At 37.4% G+C, this 24297-nt stretch overlaps 1 protein-coding gene across 1 annotated transcript in view; it reads right to left on the bottom strand.

Annotated features, from left to right (window-relative positions):
* Positions 1 to 24297, bottom strand: part of LOC124612767 (alpha-L-fucosidase-like) — a 118707-nt gene that overhangs the window by 69055 nt on the left and 25355 nt on the right. Inside the window, exons 2-3 of the mRNA XM_047141162.1 lie at positions 11101 to 11242; positions 5789 to 5895 (exon numbers count right to left, since the gene is read on the bottom strand). Coding sequence (XP_046997118.1) covers positions 5789 to 5895; positions 11101 to 11242 — 249 coding nt within the window. The remainder of the gene's footprint in view (positions 1 to 5788; positions 5896 to 11100; positions 11243 to 24297) is intronic.

Raw genomic sequence — 24297 nt, 5'->3', positions numbered from 1 at the left:
CTACATCCTTCTGAATCTGCTTGGTGTATTCATCTCTTGGTCTGCTCTCTACGATTTTTACCCTCCACGCTGCCCTCCAATACTAAATTTGTGATCCCTCGATGTCTCAAAATATGTCCTACGAACCGATCCCTTCTTCTAGTCAAGTTGTGCCACAAACTTCTCTTCTCCCAAATCCTATTCAACACCTCCTCACTAGTTATGTGATCTACCCATCTAATCTTCAGCATTCTTCTGTAGCACCACAGCTTCTATTCTCTTCTTGTCTACGTTTCACTTCCATACATGAATAGACTCCATACAAATACTTTCAGAAACGACTTCCTGATACTTAAATCTATACTCGATGTTAACAAATTTCTCTTCTTCAGAAACGCTTTCCTTCCCGTTGCCAGTCTGCATTTTATATCCTCTCTACTTCGACCATCATCAGTTATTTTGCTCCCCAAATAGCAAAACTCCTTTACTACTTTAAGTGTCTCATTTCCTAATCTAATATACTCAGCATCACCCGACTTAATTCGACTACATTCCATTATCCTCGTTTTGCTTTTGTTGATGTTCATCTTATATCCTCCTTTCAACACACTATCCATTCCATTCAACTGCTCTTCCAAGTCCTTTGCTGTCTCTGACAGAATTACAATGTCATCGGCGAACCTCAAAGTTTTTATTTCTTCTCCATGGATTTTAATACCTACTCTGAATTTTTCTTTTGTTTCCTTCACTGCTTGCTCAATATGCAGATTGAATAACATCGGGGAGAGGCTACAACCCTGTCTCACTCCCTTCCCAACCACTGCTTCCCTTTCATGCCCCTTAACTCTTATAACTGCCATTTGGTTTCTATACAAATTGTAAATAGCCTTTCGCTCCCTATATTTTACCCCTTCCACCTTCAGAATTTGAAAGAGAGTATTCCAGTCAACATTGTCAAAAGCTTTCTCTAAGTCTACAAATGCTAGAAACGTAGGTTTGCCTTTCCTTAATCTAGCTTCTAAGGTAAGTCGTAGGGTCAGTATTGCCTCACGTGTTCCAATATTTCTATGGAATCCAAACTGATCTTCCCCGAGGTCGGCTTCCACTAGTTTTTCCATTCGTCTGTAAAGAATTCACGTTAGTATTTTGCAGCAGTGACTTATCAAACTGATAGTTTGGTAATTTTCACATCTGTCAACACCTGCTTTCTTTGGGATTGGAATTATTATATTCCTCTTGAAGTCTGAGGGTATTTCACCTGTCTCATACATCTTGCTCACCAGATGGTAGAGTTTTGTCAGGACTGGCTCTACCAAGGCCGTCAGTAGTTCTAATGGAATGTTGTCTACTCCCAGGGCCTTGTTTCGACTCAGGTCTTTCAGTGCTCTGTCAAACTCTTCACACAGTATCATATCTCCCATTTCATCTTCATCTACATCCTCTTCCATTTCCATAATATTGTCCTCAAGTACATCGCCCTTGTATAGACCCTCTATATACTCCTTCCACCTTTCTGCTCTCCCTTCTTTGCTTAGAACTGGGTTTCCATTTGAGCTCTTAATGTTCATACAAGTGGTTCTCTTTTCTCCAAAGGTCTCTTTAATTTTCCTGTAGGCGGTATCTATCTTACCCCTAGTGAGATAAGCCTCTACATCCTTACATTTATCCTCTAGCCATCCCTGCTTAGCCATTTTGCACTTCCTGTCGATCTCATTTTTGAGACGTTTGTATTCTTTTTTGCCTGCTTCATTTACTGCATTTTTATATTTTCTCCTTTCATCAACTAAATTCAATATTTCTTCTGTTACCCAAGGATTTCTACTAGCCCTCGTCTTTTTACCTACTTGATCCTCTGCTGCCTTCACTACTTCATCCCTCAAAGCTACCCATTCTTCTTCTACTGTATTTCTTTCCCCCATTCCTGCCATTTGTTCCCTTACGCTCTCCCTGAAACTCTGTACAACTTCTGGTTTAGTCAGTTTATCCAGATCCCATCTCCTTAAATTCCCACCTTTTGGCAGTTTCTTCAGTTTTAATCTACAGTTCATAGCCAATAGATTGTGGTCAGAGTCCACATCTGCCCCTGGAAATGTCTTACAATTTAAAACCTGGATCCTAAATCTCTGTCTTACCATTATATAATCTATCTCCAGGCTTCTTCCATGTATACAACCTTCTTTTATGATTCTTGAACCAAGTGTTAGCTATGATTAAGTTGTGCTCTGTGCAAAATTTTACCAGGCAGCTTCCTCTTTCATTTCTTAGCCCCAATCCATATTCACCTACTACGTTTCCTTCTCTCCCTTTTCCTACTACCGAATTCCAGTCACCCATGACTATTAAATTTTCGTCTCCCTTCACTATCGGATTAATTTCTATTATTTCCTCATATATTTCTTCAATTTCTTCGTCATCTGCAGAGCTAGTTGGCATATAAACTTGTACTACCATAGCAGGCGTGGGCTTTGTGTCTATCTTGGCCACAATAATGCATTCACTATGCTGTTTGTAGTAGCTTACCCGCATTCCTATTTTTTTATTAATTATTAAACCTACTCCTGCATTACCCCTATTTGACTTTTGTATTTATAACCCTGTATTCGCCTGACCAAAAGTCTTGTTCCTCCTGCCACCGAACTTCACTAATTCCCACTATATCTAACTTTAGCCTATCCATTTCCCTTTATAAATTTTCTGACCTACCTACCCGATTAAGGGATCTGACATTCCACACTCCGATCTGTAGAACACCAGTTTTCTTTCTCCTGATAACGACGTCCTCTTGAGTAGTCCCCACCCGGAGATCCGAATGGGGGACTATTTTACCTCCGGAATATTTTACCCAAGAGGATGCCATCATCATTAACCATACAGTAAAGCTGCAAGTCCCCTGGGAAAAATTACGGCTGTAGTTTCCCCTTGCTTTCAACCATTCGCAGTACCAGCACAGCAAGGCTGTTTTGGTTAGTGTTACAAGGCCAGATCACTCAATCATCCAGACTGTTGCCCCTGCAACTACTGAAAAGGCTGCTGCCCCTCTTCAGGAACCACACGTTTGTCTGGCCTCTCAACAGGTACCCCTCCGTTGTGGTTGCACCTACGGTACGGCTATCTGTATCGCTGAGGCACGCAAGCCTCCCCACCAACGGCAAGGTCCATTGTTCATTGGGGAACTGACATATAGACCTCATTTTGTTATATTATACACTAAAGTTGTATTAAAAAGCATTTGCTTAATATAATTCTAGGTTAGGTGTTGCGATCAATAATCAATATTGAAATTGTATTTTCTTTGCAGCTTATGACTGTGATCTTTGGTCTACAACGGGTTTTCGACCACTTGAGTTTTGGCCGTGGTTGAGCGTAGTTGTTTTCAAGTTTGGGCAATAAATATGTGTTTTTGTTACAAATAAACCGTGGAATACTGTGTCATGATTTTGTTAGTCCAGTGATAATTAAAAACATGCACCCTTTTCTTGGACCCAGAGCAGCAAAGGAATCATCGCCTAGACAACAAGACGCCACATGGACAATGCAGACTCAGCAGCATCAACAAAGGAGACATCATGGCCAGCTCTACAAAGTACTATACAGCCATTAGCCACACCATTATGGTGTCCTTATGGAGATAACTTTTTCAGCATAGTGGAGAGAGATCATGACAACTGCCTCAACACCTTACCTCCCATTCACATCATCTGCCCTTCCTCAGCCCGACATGTCACCTCCTGAACACTGACCTCTACCTCTGCGATGGCTCCATCCATACTTCTGTGCCTACCAAGCTCACTAACCATCAACAGCACCTGCATTTTGACAGCTGTCATCCCTTCTACATCAAAAAATCACTTCCATATAGCCTGGCTACTTGTGGACAGAATATCAGCATATCTGCAATGATGAGAATGTCTTTGCACAGTATGCCTGATGGTCTGACAAAGTCCTTCACTGATAGGCACTACCACCGCGAATCTGGTGCACGAACAGATTTCTCATGCTATAGCCTCATTTACCCCTAATCCTCTCACCATTCCTAAGAAGCACCTGCATATGAGCACCTCCCTGACTAGAGCAATTTCTGCACAGCACTGTAGACGAGCGTGGCTGGCAAACAACTGTCCACTCAAATGAATGGTGACCACCGAACTGTGATCAATGTCAAGTTGACCAACCAGTAGTGGAACACATTGCTGAACACCATACGCTCAATTTCAATGGCTTCTTCACAAAATTTGCTATCTGGACTCTTGCTCCAACACCAACTTTCCTCTACTACGTAGATAGGAGTTATTCTTGTAACACATCTTTCGTTTCTGCAATCCTACTGGCAAAGGATTTATCTGAACACTAACGGGGTTTTTGTTCCTTCTTTTTCGCCTGTTGATGACTTGAAGCTTCTACTTATTTGGTAAGCTATTACTTTCACTCCTTAATTATTTACATTCTGCCAGAACTTTCTGTACCATATGAATAAACATCTTTGTCATTCTACAGTATACAATCATACACATTGTACATAATAATGAAAATTTTATGCCCAATGTCCAAGATGGATAATGTACTATCTCCATCATTTTTCTGAGCTGAACATCTCATTTACACATAGAGGACTTTAGAACTATTAGGTCCTTCCTCATGGATAAGACAGAGATTGGTTAGGGAAGAAGAGACTGGGCATGTCACTCAGACATCAGGATGACAGGAACCAGCCTGTTATGAGGATGGGGAAAATAAAGATATGTTTAGTTTTGTTTTAATTTAGAATATTCTGGCATCCCCCTATTACCATTTGCTTCAGCCTCTTCCATTTTCGTAAAAGGATGTTTTTTGTGTTTGAGATGTTCTTCTCTTTTGCTTTCTTCATGTTTGCATAATCACCTTTGTTAAATAATTGTTCCTTTTCTCCAAGTGTGCATAAGAATCATTTACTACGATACTAAAACACTTGCATAATTTAATCTGGTATCCCATCTTGTTCTTAAATATATTCTTAAAATCTACAATCCTGGTTTCCTGTCTGAAAAGGCTCTTTCTTTCTATCTAGCTTTGCATCCATTTCTATTCTGTACCTTAACATCTATGATCACTCGCAATTTGAAAGTGGTTTAGGACCGTCATATCCAGAATGATTTCTTTATTGTTTGACACAGCATAGACAATTTCATTTTTAATTCCATCTCTATCTGACAAGTCTACTTTTTATCTGAATATTTCTGGGAGAATTTTTAAAAGATAAACATGTCATACTCTACTGTCTTATGATTTGTGTGATATTGGTATCACGTATGAAGCTTCTCACTGGAAAATCATTCTTTAGTTTTTGTATTACTTTCACATTAAAATACACAAAGTATCATCTTGTACTGGGATTCAGGACACATACCAACACTTATTTCATAATTGAAAGACAAGTCTACAAATATATCAGTGGTAAGGAGATGGGCACCAAGATGGTTCTTTCTGGTCTGAATCGTTTCATGGGTAGCTTGGAGAAACTTCCCTGGGATTCAAATATCTTCACACTGTTGGCAAATTTTTATCATATGAAATGAACTTTAAGTTCTTGGAATCACTTAACTCATTTACAAACTGTCATGTTGACTTTCAAAGGTATAACCAAAGGCTGTCATTACACCAGCATAATACTCTTTAAATAAAGAGATATAAATATACCTGCAACAACATTTAAGGAAAAACAGTACAATGATGAGTATCTAGGTGCAGGTCTACAATACATTACCTTTACAGAATCACAGTGTGTCACTTTATATCTAAAAACATAATAATTGAAGAACACACTAAATCATACCAAGAAGATCTCTATGCGGCCCCACATCCATAGCATTCCAGCTGAATGAATATTTTGAGGGCCAGAGTGTATATCCCTCATGATGCTTGCTTGTAAGAACAACATACCTGAAAATGAAAAATGAATAATTTCTTATTAACTGATTTCCCAAATTACAATTCAATTTTCTACGTCCAGACAGATACAAAGTTCAGTTCCTCTTTTGAAAAACACAAGTTATTGTTTAAGAGTAAAAGAAATAACTATCCCACTTAGTTAATTAAGAAAACAAATTTTAATATAAGTATCAACTGACAATAAAAGTCACAGTAGAATACAGCCCATGGAGAGACCAAATAAATAGGCAACATATATAATTCAAGTATTGAAATATAGACTTTTCTGACAAACTTGTGAACAAAAGGTATGGAATCTGACGGATGCGTGTTATAGGAATAAAAAGGCCTGCTATCAATAATTACCTCATTAGCTCAATGTTTCATAGATAATTTGTACAGTAACGATTGAAATGATGTGGAAAGAGTCAGTTCACTAGATACATGTGAACAATTTGTTTGGATTAATTGCTCCATCCTGGGAGTTATAAAAATTTATACAATGACCCAATTTAATAAAAATGAGTGCATTTTTGTTTGAAACTACTCATGTTATTAGTGAACCATACTTACATTTGCAAACAAAGTAAACATATATGTCTTCTACATTGCACAAGCTACTTCTTTTTAATTAAAAACTCACTACAGAGTAGGAGGCAAAAGAAAAAATTAGAGATAAAATGAAAAATCTGTTTTCTACCTGTCAGACTTTTACGTTATCGGGAATACAATTAAAGACTTTTGTGGCTGCATGTTGTATACCTTTACAAGCCACTGAAACTTGATAATCAGTAATGATTGTCTTTTTTCTGCTAGTTCTGCAGCTGTGAACATCACTGTTCTCAAACTGCGATGGGTTATTTATGACAAATTTAATTAGCAATAAATACTTTGACGCAAGTGATGAACTACCCAGGATCTTATTCCATGAGTCATTAATTGGTTTGGTGCCTTCTCGGCAAAGCCCTTGATGTTTGGTAAGTGCCCCACCGGCTGTTGATTTGCAGCATTTCCTGTAGTACTTTGCAATTTTCTTATTAGTATGCTGTTGTTTCTGTTAGCTTGGAATGTGTTACATGACTCTCTCAGTTTTCATTTTATGTGGTTTGTATTACTAATGCGGCAGGCTGACCCACACAACACCTTCCAAAGTTGATGGATATGACAGCAAAATAATAAGAAGAACCACAATACTGTGAAGTAGCTGTAGGATGTAGAATAGGGTAGCACCACAAATCAGGATGGCTGGACACGGGTTTGAACCATTGACCTCTCGAATGTGAGTCCAGTGTACTAGTCACTGCGCCACCTCTCTCGGTGCAGCACAACAGTCCAGCACTAGTAGAGTACCACTGCAATTGCTGGCAGCCTATAAAGTTCCAGTAAGCAAGTAAACCTGTGAGATAGCCATGAGTGTGCATACATAAAATAAGAGAGGCAGCTGAAATTCTGAAGCACCCTAGAGAGGACAGTTGAAGGCTCTCAAAATTTTGGTTGTCAGTAACCTTATTAAGACAAGCCATGTGCACTAGCTGGGATGCAAACTAACTGGACACTGCTGCAGCAGGTTAAAAAAACAGCACAAGCGGAACTAATGTCATTTTTCTGCATGAAACTGCAGTTCCCACAAACTTGTCACCAATTTAGAACAGAATTTTAGGGCCAATAAAATCTCAGGAAATTGAAGTCTGTGGTCTCACGACACCATTAGGAATGCAATACATTGAAACATCTATCTCCTCTACTACCTCCTCCTCTTCCTAGCTACACCAGTTGTGACGAAGCAAGCTGAGATAGTTTTACTTACCCTCTTGTTTTGCCATCTGCCTCCTTAAATTCATTTTTTCAATTCTCAACTAATAACCATTAACATATGTGAATATAATCTGCATTCACATGAAAGAGAAAGGTTGGCCCTCAGTTTTAAAGAATATAACAACATATCTAATTTTGTGCTTAGCTTTATGTATCTAATTGATTTTATAATTTATTTCAATTGTTTTGTAACTTAAATTCTACTGTTGATGTATAAACAAATTTAAATTCTGTACTAATTATAAACATTTGGGGGAACAACTAATAGTAATTTTAAAGGGTCTATTTGGATCTATTCGAAAACATGTTAGCCCAAAAGTTTTGTCAAAAGTATTGTTTGTATAACGATACTTGTTAATTTCATGATTTAAACAAATAATTTGGCCTAACTCTTGTAGTGGAAGAAATTGTTAAAAAGATGGAATTTTTTGATGTATTCAGTTAATTTAATGAGTTAAGTTTTAATTGTAATTTCTATAAATTAAACTTCAAAAAATGTGTAGTTTCAGCACCTATTATTGTGAGGATATATAAGGGCCCAATTTTCGGTCACAAGACAGTCAGTCCACGGCCGAGTTTCAGACTAGGAACTTGTGTTGGTTAGAATGACAACAATGCATCGACTTAACAGTCAAATATGTGTTACACCAATAGGCCATGTGTTAAACCAATGACAGTGTCTGCTCCATATGTACCTGATTATTCTTCAAGAACTGTGAACTTTGTTGTTAGGTTTTACTGCTCACAGATGTTCAACAGGAAATTATTGTAGCAGTATGTGGATGTTCACCTGCAACCTATTAATGAGGCTTATCAAAAGTCAAACAATAGTGCTCTGGCCGTATAAATGTGTTTATGGGGGGTTGTGAGTAGTGACAGTAAAACACCGTGAAACGCAACTGTGCGTCTATCAGCTACCACATTTACAGTAGACAGTAGTTGCAGTTCCACCCCCTATATTTTCAGTCAGTACGTCGACACTGAGGGTAACGATCAACGAAGATATAAAGCCGGCAGAACTGTCACACAGTATATACCATGAGGAAAGTCACTGCAATGCATCTGAAATGTTGGTTGTTTCAGTATTCTGGTACTTTTATGTATTTTATAAGATGATGCAACAGATACCCAGAGGGAAATTACTGAGATTGACATCTGCCACAGAAACCTACATATGTATATATTCTTTGCATGTCTCATAATTTGTAAATTCTCATAATTTATATACTCCCTCTACCTTTTGGTTTTGACATATAATGTTGAAAATATTACGTGCTACAGAGTTATGAAATTAAGCATTTGATGTGGTTTTCATTTACAATACCATAAATATTTCAGATGCAATCCATATCTGAAGGAATCTTTCACAGCAAGCCAATTTTTTCATCACACTTTTAAAAAGTTCCACTCAGGAAAAGATCCCCTTTTGGTAGAGAATTATCTGATCACTGTATAGCCCAAAATTGGAAAGCAATGACCCATTTTAATGATCAGAAGGGGTATGGTTACTAAATGCAACCCTCAACACCAGCTGTTCAGAGCAGGGTGTTCCACGTGACATCTGCACCCATGAACCAACTCTGCTCCATTGTTAAGTGGTATTCATAAAATAAATATCATCACAAGAGGGTCTATATTTGGTGGATTCTTCTTCATACATTAAACAGTTGCAAGAACCAAAAGTAATTATGCCCTCTGACAATCACAACCATCAGATAAATTCCACCTGTCACATCACACACATGATGTCCACAATAGTTCTTCGCAATGCAGTTATGACAGTGTGCATTCTACTGCAGTGCAAGCGATGGCATATGCATGCCTTTGGGAATGTCGGGAATCAATGTTATGAATCAATGCAAGAAAGGAGCAATCTTACCCAGTACCATGGCAGATCTCACAAATTATTGTTAACTCGTCAAAGCACATTAGGAACAACAATCAGAATAATACTCATGACCTGATGGGGGCATATGCAAGCTTGTTTCAACATTAACGCATTATACTACCCAAAGCCAATTGGATCCAGTTGTAAACTACATATTCAACACAGAATCATGTGTGTCCTCATGTCTACAGTGGGACTTGGAACAATGCAATGGAATGCGTGAGCAGCAAGATGTAAAAGAAGACGCCTGTTTCATTAACGCATACCATTTGTCTATCGATTCTGGCAATTGTAGATATATAGTACAAGCCTAACTACTGAATTATATTCTTCAAATACAATATAATTCAAGAGAGCAGAGAGATGGGACGGACAGCACGAAGCCTTTATAAGGTGAAGGTACTATGTGGGCTAAATGTTGTTTAGTGTTTGTCCCCCGTCGCCCAACAAACTCCAAACTTGGGAATTCCCAACTTCTGGCTGGATAATTACCTATGCAGTTAAATGGATTATGGTCAGGATGAACGTGTCATTTCTGGTTCACGGACAGTCTACTCACATCTTCCTCAGGATGTATGACGGTCACTCGTAATGTAATGAGTTTAAATATCATAAATTTGAAACATCACGTGAGTTTTGGGACAAAATCTACAGTTCAGTTCAATGAAGGCTGCTTTAAAGTGACACTGGTGTACTGAAAGTTATACAAAGATAGCAGTTTTCTGCTATGACATGACATCAAACTTTTTTCATTATTATTTTCTATGACGCTGGGGTGCATATGGAGGAAGCTGCGAGAGGTGTTGGGCCACACACATTATGAGTTTCATTTGTATTCCACAAACCTAAAAGTGTCTCACCAAGCCCCCAGCCAACCACATGATATCCACCCTTAAGGTTGTCTGTGAACTCAGCTGCCCCATGCTTGTGAATAATGAGTACAGAATACAGAATGACAGCAGAGGATGTGCAGCACAGATAATTCATCCTTGGCAATGACTAAAAAAAAAAAAAAAAAAAAAAAAAAAAAAAAAAAGGGAGCAAGGGGGGGAAAAAAACAGCAAGGAAAATCTTGCAAATATTAAGGAAAACTGCGGCTATAGATAAATACCTGAGTAATTATTTAGGTGTTGACACATATCAGTATCTGAAGTCTGTAGGGTGCCATGTCAAAGCCCCTGGACAGATGAACCAGTTGCTGATATGTGCCAAATGAGTGTACACTGGCTACAAAAAGTGCAGTGAAATGAATGAATAAATGTTCTTGCAGGGAACTCACCAAATGCATGGAGAGAAAGCTCACTGAGACATGTACTCTAGTAAGGGACATAGTTTCCCATGTGGATAATGACATGCCTCAAATCTTAATTCTTGTACTTGTTACTTTATTTCTTTCATCATACCAATCAGAGGGCTATTTTTAATTGTGTGGTACACATGATTAGTAAACTCAATTTATTACCTTACAAGCTACATTCTTATTATGAAGTAACTGGTTACATAAATGTACTCACTTAGCTCCAGAATTTTTAAAGATTTCTGCCCAGTCATCAGGGTTATAAAACTCGGCTTTAAAGTCAGGAGCAAAATCTTGGTAAGTGAAACCAGGCCTATAATTGTCTCTCATATATTCTGCATAACTGCTGCTGTTGGACTCTGAAATGCAAAATTTTTTATGAAAAAAATATTCAGCAGTTTTTGTTATGACAGTAACTATTCAAGCCAACTATGACAGCAAGAAAACTTGTAAACAATGTTGTTACTGGATCTTATATACTTATTTGTTTTTCTCTTTGAGATCCACTGTATTAACAAACCCCTGACACAATTATCTGCAAAATTGTAAAGAGCACATCAGTTAATATGAAATCTGCTATTTCATAAAAGTTCTGGTTTCATTATTCCTTTTCTTTCCCTCAAGCAAAAGATGTTCTCTGTTGTTATGAATAGCTGTACCCTCGATATCTGAAACAGTAAGACTAGTGTAATACTCTATGATTGAACTATAAATGTGTCCAGAGTTGGTCAGACTGCAACGGCTTTGCATAGCAGATACAGGCGACATTCCACAGCATAGTGTAACATACCACTTTGTGTTGCACATAGCATTTAGGACTGACCAATGACGATCGTCAACTGCTAAAAAAAATTATTTAATGTAGTGTGGGAGGTGGGATACACGTGTTGAGCGTAAGGTTTCTCTATACAAGCATGTTAACTGAATGGCAATAGAAACAGCATTTCCAGTGGATGGGGTGGGCTGGCAGCAGCTCTCATTTGGTCACACTTACTGTTCCTATGTTTTATCCTTGCAGTGGACCCTCACCTCAGAGTTGTGCCTGCCTTCATGGAAGAAGATGATCCTGACAGTGCATGAAAAAGTCACAGAACAAAAGAAGTTCTGCCATTTCACTAGCTCAAAACACCTAGACAAACCCTTCGAGGACAATCACTCGATCAGAGTCTCACTTAGAAGGTTGCCTTCTCGTGTGAGAAAGGAAATTTGGTATATAGACTGGAAAACGATAAGTAATCTATTAACTTTCTTGGAAGGATATATATTAAATAAGAAACAGGTAGATTACTCTCAGACTGATAACACAAGTTTCAGAAAATCAGGAAGGAAATTGCTACCCCTCTTGGTTTCTGCACCAGAATGAAAGTAAATTTTGCAAAGTAAGGAAGCAGAGTAACTCTAATCAAGATGAACAGAGAGGTAATCAGTCAAAAATGGTTACATCGTCCTTTCTGACTAATCAGAGATTCGCAGTTACTAATAACAACACATACATCAGTCTTTAGTGATCCAGCCCTTCAGAAAACAGTGGATGTTCTGGAGCATAGGCCAGGCTCGAGGATATGGCAATGGCAGTGTAGGCCCATTTAAAGAGATATTGGTGGCCCTAATGTACTCAGTATCAATAAAAGATTGGTTACTAGAGGAACATAATAAATAAAAGCAAGAAATAACTTGCCCAGCCATCAGCAGAAAAAAATCTTTGAAGCAAAAGTGGAAAAATCTTTACACTAAGGCAGTCAAACACTGATTGTATACCACTAATTAACATCAATTCTTCATTGATTATATACCAGTAATTAACATCAATTCTTCAAAGGAAATGTGTGTGCCCTATCTTTCCTATGACTGGGCATATATGCAGTGAGTATTAAGGGGAATAAAGGAAGGCTGATAAAAGAAGGAATGCGACTGCCCGTAAACCTAGATGACTGTGTTCATAATCAAACATTAAATTACTTGAATATTCAATACTGCTGGGATAGGATTGGATTTCGAATTACAGAGAATCTTTAGATTGCAGGGTAATATAGTGTCATAGGAATTCCAAAATACAGCTTATAAAATGTTATTTTTATATAATACACTTTCCTTTAAACCTTAATTATGAATAGAAGCCCACATTCATATCGTGGAAACAGCAAAGGCTATAGCAGTAGATGACCAGCTGATTACAGAAACAGTGGTAATAAAGAGTATTTGTGAGGAAGCTCACAAATCAGGTGTACTACCCAAAGACCAAAATGAGGATTTACAGAACACATTATGATGATAGAAAGGAGATTTCTGAGATAAACGAGGACTAAACGGTGATTATATCGGTATTCTTAAAAAGTTATATTGCTTACAACAATTCATTATGGGAAGTGAAGAAATCTGCAGGCTGCACCTAGTGTTATATGCAAGAACTATACAGACTGAAATGGTATTGACAAGTTACTGTCTCATTTTCAACAGGCAAAATTGGATTTAACAGCCGTGTACTGACAGGTACCCTTATACAAAGATTCAAGACCTTACACAGTTTTTCTATTTGAGGGAAAATGTTATCAATTTAAGATGCCACCATTTGGCCTAAACACAACAATAGTGATATTTATCCAAGGCCTGGAGACACCTTTAGCAGGGTTGCCACAAGTTTCTCCAAGTGAAGTTCCCTGATAATGCTCTGATTTCACGACAAATTTTAGCATTTTTACCAGACAAATTTTGAGATCTCAAGGGTGAGTAAAGACATAAGTTGACAAAAAATGTAAGGACTTCTATTTTTCTAAATGTGTTATTAACACACTGGTTTTGAACGAACAGCAAGTTGTCTCCTTTACTGGATTTATGATCTTAAGGTTATGTAAACAGGTAAGTTGTGTAAATGAAAGCCATTTTTAGTTGAACAATTTCTGGTTTACTAACAAGTTAACTCTACCTTTGAATTAACAGCAATCCCGAAACTGCTGACACTAAATCAGAACAAACTGAGACAAAAACATTTTATTCGCAAACTTTTCTTCTGTTCTTGTTAGCTTCATATTTTTTGTTGCTTTTTTCAACTTCTAAATACACAGATGGTGACCATTACATTGTAAAACACTCAGGTAAAAATGCTACAAAAATATCAGTTCTCTTCAAATGCAGAACAAATGCTGACACACATCTGTTATGATGTAACCTTAAAAACACAAATTTATCAAAGAAAAGAATTAAAGCTTCTACAGAAAATTTTACTTGATTAAAAATGTTTTTGATCTAATGGCTATGACAGTGACATTTGTGAAATCATAATTTAAAAGAAACTGTTATGGCAGAAACCAATAATTAATTACAATTTATCACTCCAAAATCTCATACATCATGTTGAATACTTTGATTTTAAGGTGTTTACATTAAGACCATGTGATAGTTTCCATGAACATTTTTAAAGACAAAGCATATTTTCTGTGGAATCAAACCTTTTAAACATACGTGATGGCATAAAATCATCATACAAATAGTTTGAATCACAGTGCAAGAATTTAATAAGAACAGAAAACTGTTCATCAGATTAAAATCAATATGTGAAAATTCAGTAATTTTCAGAAAATTAGGTGACTTTTCGGTCCCTTCATGTAAAAATCAAACACATTTTAAGCTGTGAGAAAACACCCTCCGTGTATAAAATGAGCAGTCCAAAGATTCAGGCGTTATACTCAGTCTTAAATGATAGTGTGTTTATTTTTACACAGCTTCAGTCTCAATAATTACCAGCAGTTCCAATAATTACCATCTGAGATTGGAGGACTAAGCAAACAGAACAACTATATACAAGTGCTAAAGTAATATAACAAGACACACACACACACACACACACACACACACACACACACACACAGAAAACAGATGTAGTGACTTACCAAATGAAGGTTCTGGCAGGTCGACAGACACACAAACAAACACAAACATACACACAAAATTCAAGCTTTCGCAACAAACTGTTGCCTCATCAAGAAAGAGGGAAGGAGAGGGAAAGACGAAAGGATGTGGGTTTTAAGGGAGAGGGTAAGGAGTCATTCCAATCCCGGGAGCAGAAAGACTTACCTTAGGGGGAAAAAAGGACGGGTATACACTCACACACACACACACACACACATCTATCCACACATATACAGACACAAGCAGACATATTTAAAGACAAAGAAACTCTTGGAATGACTCCTTACCCTCTCCCTTAAAACTCACATCCTTTCGTCTTTCCCTCTCCTTCCCTCTTTCCTGATGAGGCAACAGTTTGTTGCGAAAGCTTGAATTTTGTGTGTATGTTTGTGTGTCTGTCGACCTGCCAGCACTTTCATTTGGTAAGTCACTACATCTTTGTTTTTAGATATATTTTTCCTACGTGGAATGTTTCCCTCTATTATAACCATATATATATATATATATATATATATATATATATATATATATATTTTACATTTCTTCATCCTTTGTATACACGAATTATTTTATATTTTGTCAGGTGCAGGCACAGGAAATTTAAAATTTGTACTTGAAGTTAACTTTCAGCAAATACTGAATGTTTACCTGCCCAACATCATACACAATTATCTGAAAAGTTGTTAAGCAATTTTTAACAACAATTCAAATCATAACAATAGTACACATCCTTTTAACACATTGCTGGAAATGGCAATTCACCTGCGCATTAACAACCTTGATTGCCTTGTATTGTATTTTTATTGGTCCTGCTGTCTACAAAGCAGCTTATGCATAAGACATTGGACAAGTCAACCTATAAATATACAGCTGAAAGTCATTTCTAGGCATATGTATTTCCTTCAGGAAATTTCAACCTGGTTATAAATGGTCTTGAAGATTTATTATCTCATCTAAAATAATAATAATAATAATAATAATAATAATAATAATAATAATAATCTAGTGGTTGCTGGTGATTTTAATATAGATGTCCTGAAAAACACTGTCAGTGAACAGTTGCTGAAATCAGCTACATTGTCATTCAATTTAATTTCTACTGTAAATTTCCCAACTAGGGTATACAAATGTTCTAAGACTACCATTGATAATATCTTTATAGACAATTCTAGGCAACTAAGCCACAATACAAAACCGGTAGTAAGTGGGTTATCTGACCATGACATGCAACACCTAACATTAAATTTTGAAAATTGTCAGGGTAAAACATCTATCAGAACTGAGTACAGAAACCCAATAAAACAGTCAAAAACTGAGAAATCTAGGAGATTGCTCTTGGAAATTAATTGGATGGATGTTTACAGCATCCAAGACACAAATGGAAAATACAAAACATTCATTAATAAAGTTAGCACCTTATTTGTAAATAGTTTTCCCCTGAAGGTAACTCAAATCATGCAGAAGTCTAACCAGAAACCAAGGATCACATAAGGGATAAAGATATCATGTGAGACAAAAAGGAAACTCTATCTGATATGTAGGGAAACCTTTGATACTAGCATCATAGCTCATTACAAAAATTACTGCAAAATACTGAAGAAGGATATCCAGAAATCTAAACACCTGAATTATGTTGTTGTTGTTGTTGTGGTCTTCAGTCCTGAGACTGGTTTGATGCAGCTCTCCATGCTACTCTATCCTGTGCAAGCTTTTTCATCTCCCAGTACCTACTGCAACCTACATCCTTCTGAATCTGCTTAGTGTATTCATCTCTTGGTCTCCCTCTACGATTTTTACCCTCCACGCTGCCCTCCAATACTAAATTGGTGATCCCTTGATGCCTCAGAACATGTCCTACCAACCGATCCCTTCTTCTGGTCAAGTTGTGCCACAAACTTCTCTTCTCCCCAATCCTATTCAATACTTCCCCATTAGTTATGTGATCTACCCATCTAATCTTCAGCATTCTTCTGTAGCACCACATTTCGAAAGCTTCTATTCTCTTCTTGTCCAAACTATTTATCGTCCATGTTTCACTTCCACACATGGCTACACTCCATACGAATACTTTCAGAAATGACTTCCTGACACTTAAATCTATACTGGATGTTAACAAATTTCTCTTCTTCAGAAACGCTTTCCTTGCCATTGCCAGCCTACATTTTATATCCTCTCTACTTCTACCATCATCAGTTATTTTGCTCCCCAAATAGCAAAACTCCTTTACTACTTTAAGTGTCTCATTTCCTAATCTAATACCCTCACCATCACCCGACTTAATTCGACTACATTCCATTATCTTCGTTTTGCTTTTGTTGATGTTCATCTTATATCCTCCCTTCAAGACACCATCCATTCCGTTCAACTGCTCTTCCAAGTCCTTTGCTGTCTCTGACAGAATTACAATGTCATCGGCGAACCTCAAAGTTTTTATTTCTTCTCCATGGACTTTAATACCTACTCCGAATTTTTCTTTTGTTTCCTTTACTGCTTGCTCAATATACAGATTGAACAACATCGGGGAGAGGCTACAACCCTGTCTTACTCCCTTCCCAACCACTGCTTCCCTTTCATGTCCCTCGACTCTTATAACTGCCATCTGGTTTCTGTACAAATTGTAAATAGTCTTTCGCTCCCTGTGTTTTACCCCTGCCACCTTTAGAATTTGAAAGAGAGTATTCCAGTCAACATTGTCAAAAGCTTTCTCTAAGTCTACAAATGCTAGAAACGTAGGTTTGCCTTTCCTTAATCTTTCTTCTAAGATAAGTCGTAAGGTCAGTATTGCCTCACGTGTTCCAGTGTTTCTACGGAATCCAAACTGATCTTCCCCGAGGTTGGCTTCTACTAGTTTTTCCATTCGTCTGTAAAGAATTCGTGTTAGTATTTTGCAGCTGTGACTTATTAAGCTGATAGTTCGGTAATTTTCACATCTGTCAACACCTGCTTTCTTTGGGATTGGAATTATTATATTCTTCTTGAAGTCTGAGGGTATTTCGCCTGTTTCATACATCTTGCTCACCAGATGGTAGAGTTTTGTCAGGACTGGCTCTCCCACGGCCGTCAGTAGTTCCAATGGAATATTGTCTACTCCGGGGGCCTTGTTTCGACTCAGGTCTTTCAGTGCTCTGTCAAACTCTTCACGCAGTATCATATCTCCCATTTCATCTTCATCTACATCCTCTTCCATTTCCATAATATTGTCCTCAAGTACATCGCCCTTGTATAGACCCTCTATATACTCCTTCCACCTTTCTGCTTTCCCTTCTTTGCTTAGAACTGGGTTTCCATCTGAGCTCTTGATATTCATACAAGTCGTTCTCTTATCTCCAAAGGACTCTTTAATTTTCCTGTAGGCGGTATCTATCTTACCCCTAGTGAGACAGGCCTCTACATCCTTACATTTGTCCTCTAGCCATCCCTGCTTAGCCATTTTGCACTTCCTGTCGATCTCATTTTTGAGACGTTTGTATTCCTTTTTGCCTGTTTCACTTACTGCATTTTTATATTTTCTCCTTTCATCAATTAATTTCAATATTTCTTCTGTTACCCAAGGATTTCTACTAGCCCTCGTCTTTTTACCTACTTGATCCTCTGCTGCCTTCACTACTTCGTCCCTCAAAGCTACCCATTCTTCTTCTACTGTATTTATTTCCCCCATTCCTGTCAATTGCTCCCTTATGCTCTCCCTGAATCTCTGTACAACCTCTGGTTCTTTTAGTTTATCCAGGTCCCATCTCCTTAAATTCCCACCTTTTTGCAGTTTCTTCAGTTTTAATCTACAGGTCATAACCAATAGATTGTGGTCAGAGTCCACATCTGCCCCTGGAAATGTCTTACAATTTAAAACCTGGTTCCTAAATCTCTGTCTTACCATTATATAATCTATCTGATACCTTTTAGTATCTCCAGGGTTCTTCCATGTATACAACCTTCTTTCATGATTCTTAAACCAAGTGTTAGTTATGATTATGTTGTGCTCTGTGCAAAATTCGACCAGGCGGCTTCCTCTTTCATTTCTGTCCCCCAGTCCATATTCACCTACTATGTTTCCTTCTCTCCCTTTTCCTACACTCGAATTCCAGTCACCCATGACTATTAAATTTTCGTCTCCCTTCACAATCTGAATAATTTCTTTTATTTCATCATACATTTCTTCAATTTCTTCGTCATCTGCAGAGCTAGTTGGCATATAAACTTGTACTACTGTAGTAGGCGTGGGCTTCGTATCTATCTTGGCCACAATAATGCGTTCACTATGCTGTTTGTAGTAGCTTACCCGCATTCCTATTTTCCTATTCATTATTAAACCTACTCCTGCATTACCCCTATTTGATTTTGTGTTTATAACCCTGTAGTCACCTGACCAGAAGTCTTGTTCCTCCTGCCACCGAACTTCACTAATTCCCACTATATCTATCTTCAACCTATCCATTTCCCTTTTTAAATTTTCTAACCTACCTGCCCGATTAAGGGATCTGACATTCCACGCTCCGATCCGTAGAACGCCAGTTTTCTTTCTCCTGATAACGACATCCTCTTGAGTAGTCCCCGCCCGGAGATCCGAATGGGGGACTATTTTACCTCCGGAATATTTTACCCAAGAGGACGCCATCATCATGTAATCATACAGTAAAGCTGCATGCCCTCGGGAAAAATTACGGCTGTAGTTTCCCCTTGCTTTCAGCCGTTCGCAGTACCAGCACAGCAAGGCCGTTTTGGTTATTGTTACAAGGCCAGATCAGTCAATCATCCAGACTGTTGCCCTTGCAACTACTGAAAAGGCTGCTGCCCCTCTTCAGGAACCACACGTTTGTCTGGCCTCTCAACAGATACCCCTCCGTTGTGGTTGCACCTACGGTACGGCTATCTGTATCGCTGAGGCACGCAAGCCTCCCCACCAACGGCAAGGTCCATGGTTCATGAGAAGAAGATAAATACATCCAGCAATAAAATAAAAACAATATGGGATATAGTTAAGTCAGGTACAGGTATGACCAGAAATGAGGAGGAACAAATAGCTCTAAAAATAAATGAAACCCTGGTAACAAATGCATGTGTGTTGCAAACCATTTAAACAAGTATTTTGTCACTGTTACTGATAGCATGGGGTTGTCAGGTTCAGTAAATAATGCAATGAAATATCAGAGACCAGTGCACACAAGCAATCTCAGTAAATTGGAATTGACACTTACTTCACCCACAGAAATAGATTGCACCATAAAGTCCTTGAAATCAAAGCATTCTAGTGGTTATGATAACATATCAACAAAGTTAATAAAAGAGTGTTCGTGTGAGCTTAGTAATATCTTAAGGTATTTGTGTAATCAATCACTTATCACAGGAACATGCCCGGACTGGCTTATATATGCTGAAGTTATACCTCTCCACAAGAAAGGGGACAAAGAAATGCCATCAAATTACCAACCGATCTCACTTTTGCCAGCTTTTTCAAAAATCTTTGAAAAGGTTATGTTCAAGTGTCTACTTATGCATCTTAGTGAAAATAACATACTGTCAAAGTCACAGTTTGGGTTTCTTAAGGGTTCTGATATTGAGAAGGCTATTTACACTTACAGTGAAAATGTCCTTAATTCATTAGACAACAAATTAGAGGCAATTGGCATATTCTATGACCTGTCAAAGGCTTTTGACTGTGTGAATCAAAGCATTCTTTTAAGTAAATTAAAATATTTTGGCATCACTGGTAGTGCTGCAAAGTGGTTTCAGTCATATCTTACTAATAGAAAACTAAGGGTGTCATCACATAACTCTTCAGCAGAAGGCAATCAGACATCATCTGACTGGGAAGAAATTACATGTGGTGTTCCCCAAGGTTCCATACTAGGTCCACTACTTTTTCTTGTGTATATTAATAACCTGTCATCTGTTACATTACCAGATGCTAAGTTTGTCTTATTTGCAGATGATAAAAACATTGCAATAAATAGTAAATCAAATATAAATTTAGAAACGGCAGCTAATCAAATTTTTACTGACATTAATAAGTGGTTCATAGCCAACTCACTGTCATTAAATTTTGAAAAGGCTCACTATATGCAGTTCAGAACTTCCAAGAGTTTTTCTTCTAGTGTGTGTATAAAATATGATAACATGGAAATAGAAGTTGAGAGTGTAAAATTCGTGGAATTACAACTTGATAATAAATTCAGTTGTGAGCGACATACTAACAAACTGCTAAAGCGCCTAAACAAGTCGTGTCTGCAATGGTTGGTTGGTTATTTTGGGGAAGGAGACCAGACAGCAAGGTCATCGGTCTCATCGGATTAGGGAAGGGCGGGGAAGGAAGTCGGCCGTGCCCTTTCAAAGGAACCATCCCGGCATTTGCCTGGAGTGATTTAGGGAAATCACGGAAAACCTAAATCAGGATGACCGGACGCGGGATTGAACCGTCGTCCTCCCGAATGCGAGTCCAGTGTCTAACCCCTGCGCCACCTCGCTTGGTGTGTGTCTGCAATGCAAATGATGTCATACATAGGAGATATAAATATAAAAAAACTTGCTTATTTTCACTCCATTTTGTCATATGGTATCATATTTTGGGGTAACTCCACAAACCAAGAAAAAATTTTTAGAGTACAGAAGCATATAATAAGAGTAATGTGTAGTGTAAATCCAAGAACATCTTGTCGAACCTGTTCAAATAATTGGGCATACTAACCACAGCTTCTCAGTATATTTATTCCTAATGAAGTTTGTTGTAAATAATACATCTCTTTCCCAACTAACTGCTTAGTACACAGTATCAATACTAGGAATAAGAACAATATACATAAATATTTAAAATCACTTACTCTTGTCCGGAAAGGAGTCCAGTATTCAGCAACACATATTTTCAATAAGTCACCAGCAACCATTAAGAGTTTTGTTTCAGACAAGGCACAATTTAAACATAATTTAAAAGAATTTTTGGACTACTCCTATTCCATCCATGAATTTCTCAACAAGTGCAGTAGACCATTTTAATGAAAATTTATCATACTTTAATTTTTGAAAATACTTGGTTGTAACAGCCAAGTAACTACCCACTGTGGGAATGATGGATGTATGGAAAGCAGATGTAAGTCTTAAGTCTGTAAATAGTGGAATTTTAATTTTAAATCGTGTACTAATTTGACTGTTGTTAACTGATGGTCATTTAAATGAATAATTTACTTTAATTTTTGACAACACTTGGTTGTAATAGCCAAGTAACTACCTTCTGTGTGAATGATGGATTTAACAAAAGCAGATGTAAGTATTAACCCTGTAAATATTAGAAGTTTAATTTTAATTCATGTACATAATTTTACTGTTTATTGATTGATGATCATTAAAATTAATGAAACTCAAATTTTCTAATTACATTTTTGTAATGCATTTATCTGACATGTTCCACATCCAGGAGGATCTCCTCTTATTTATTTATTTAGTTTTGGTCCTGTGACATCTTGTACAGATATAGGACAGGTCAATAAATGATACAGAAAGTTAAAAATTACACACACACACACATTATTAATTTAACATTATAAAATTCTGTTTCATTCTGAGAGGTATTCATTTACAGAGTAGAAACTGTGGTCCATCAGAAATAACTTCAGCTTTTTTTTAACAAGCTGTCTTGCTTTACCAACTTGATGTTGTTAGGAAGGAGGTTGAAGATTCAGTATCTTTAGAGTAGGAAAAAAAGAGAGCGACATGAACCTTGCCTCTTTATGGTGCAGGTGATTCTGATAGCTCGTTTCTGCCTTTTGAAAACAGATTGACTACAGGGTGCATTCCCCCAAAATATTATTCCATATTGGATTAATGATTGGAAATGTGCATGATATGCCTGTATTATTATTTCTCTATTACAGCTTGTGCTTAGTATCAGTAGAATGTAACAGATTGATGATAGCTTGGTTGTAAGAGCTTTAATGTGTGTATTCCACTTGAGCTCACTCTGCAGATATATTCCTAGGAACTTAACATTATCAACTAATTTTACAATTTTGTTGTTTATTTTCAATGTGTGTTCATTTTGTTGTTTATAGTGTGATATATGAAAGTTCATGGCCACCATTTTCCCAGTGTTAATTATAAGTTTATTTTTTTCAAACCAGTGTCTTAGCTCCAGCAACGATGCATCTGTAGTTACTTGAAGCTCTTTTTGGTCTGACCCTGTAATCAAAATACTGGTATCATCTTCAAATAAGGTTTTCTGTTTGAATGGACAGTGTCATTCAGGTCATCAATATACAAAAGAAAGAGGATAGGACCTAATGTTGAGCCTTGTGGCATACCATAGTTGATGGTAGTTTTTTCTGATGTGTATGTTGTTCTTATTGAAATGTTTTCAGTTATTGTCTCTTGTTTGAGAACAACTTTTTGTTGCCAGCTAGTAAGATATGATCTAATCCATTCATTTGAAATACCTCTAATTCCCTTTCTTTCCAACTTACGTAGTAGGATACCAAGATCTAAAATGTCAAATGCATTGATAGGTCCAAGAATATTCCAGTAGGCATTTGCTTTTCATCTACAGCTTTTAGAATGGAGTGCAAATATTCATAGACTGCTGTGGTTTTGGATCTAGATTGCCTGAATCCATGCTGATGATTTGACAGCAATGAGTTTTTGTTAACAAACTCTAGCAACCTACTATAAAAGAGCTTCTCAAAGATCTTTGAGAAGCCACTAAGCTGTGCTACAGATGTGTAATTGTTAACATTGTCTGTGGCTCCCTTTTTGTGCAAGGGGGTTACTTTTGCAATCTTTACAAGATTTGGAAAGGTACCTGGGGAAAACGAGTGATTAATAATATGCTTCAAAGGTTCTACAATATTATATCTTGTTTGGTTTATAATACAATCTGCAATCTCATCAATACCTCCTCATTAGTTATGTGTTCTACACATCTAATCTTCAGTATTCTTCTGTAGCACCACATTTCGAAAGCTTCTATTCTCTTCTTGTCTAAACTATTTATCGTCCATGTTTCACTTCCATACATGGCTACACTGCATACAAATACCTTCAGAAAAGACTTGCTGACACTTAAATCTATACTCAATGTCAACAAATTTCTCTTCTACAGAAATGCTTTCCTTGCCACTGCCAGTCTATATGTTATATCCTCCCTACTTTGACCATCGTAAGCTATTTTGCTCCTAAAATAGCAAAGCTCATGTACTACTTTAAGTGTCTCATTTCCTAATCCAATTCCCTCAGCTTCACCTGATTTAATTAGACTACTTTCCATTAGCCTCATTTTGCTTTTGTTGACATTCATCTTGTTTCCTCCTTTCAAGACACTGTCCATTCCGTTCAGGTGCTCTTCCAGGTCGTTTGCTGTCTCTGACAGGATTACAATGTCATTGGTGAACCTCAAAGTTTTTATTTCTTCTCCATGGATTTTAATTCCTATTCCAAATTTCTCTTTTGTTTCCTTTAATGCTTGCTCAATATATAGATTGAATAATATGGGGAATGGGCTACAATCCTGTCTCACTCCCTTCCCAACCAC

Source organism: Schistocerca americana, chromosome 4 (genome assembly GCF_021461395.2).
Source record: "Schistocerca americana isolate TAMUIC-IGC-003095 chromosome 4, iqSchAmer2.1, whole genome shotgun sequence".
Taxonomy (NCBI): Eukaryota; Metazoa; Arthropoda; class Insecta; order Orthoptera; family Acrididae; genus Schistocerca; species Schistocerca americana.
Note: the sequence above shows the minus strand (reverse complement) of the source record. Positions and strands in the feature narration are given on the sequence as shown.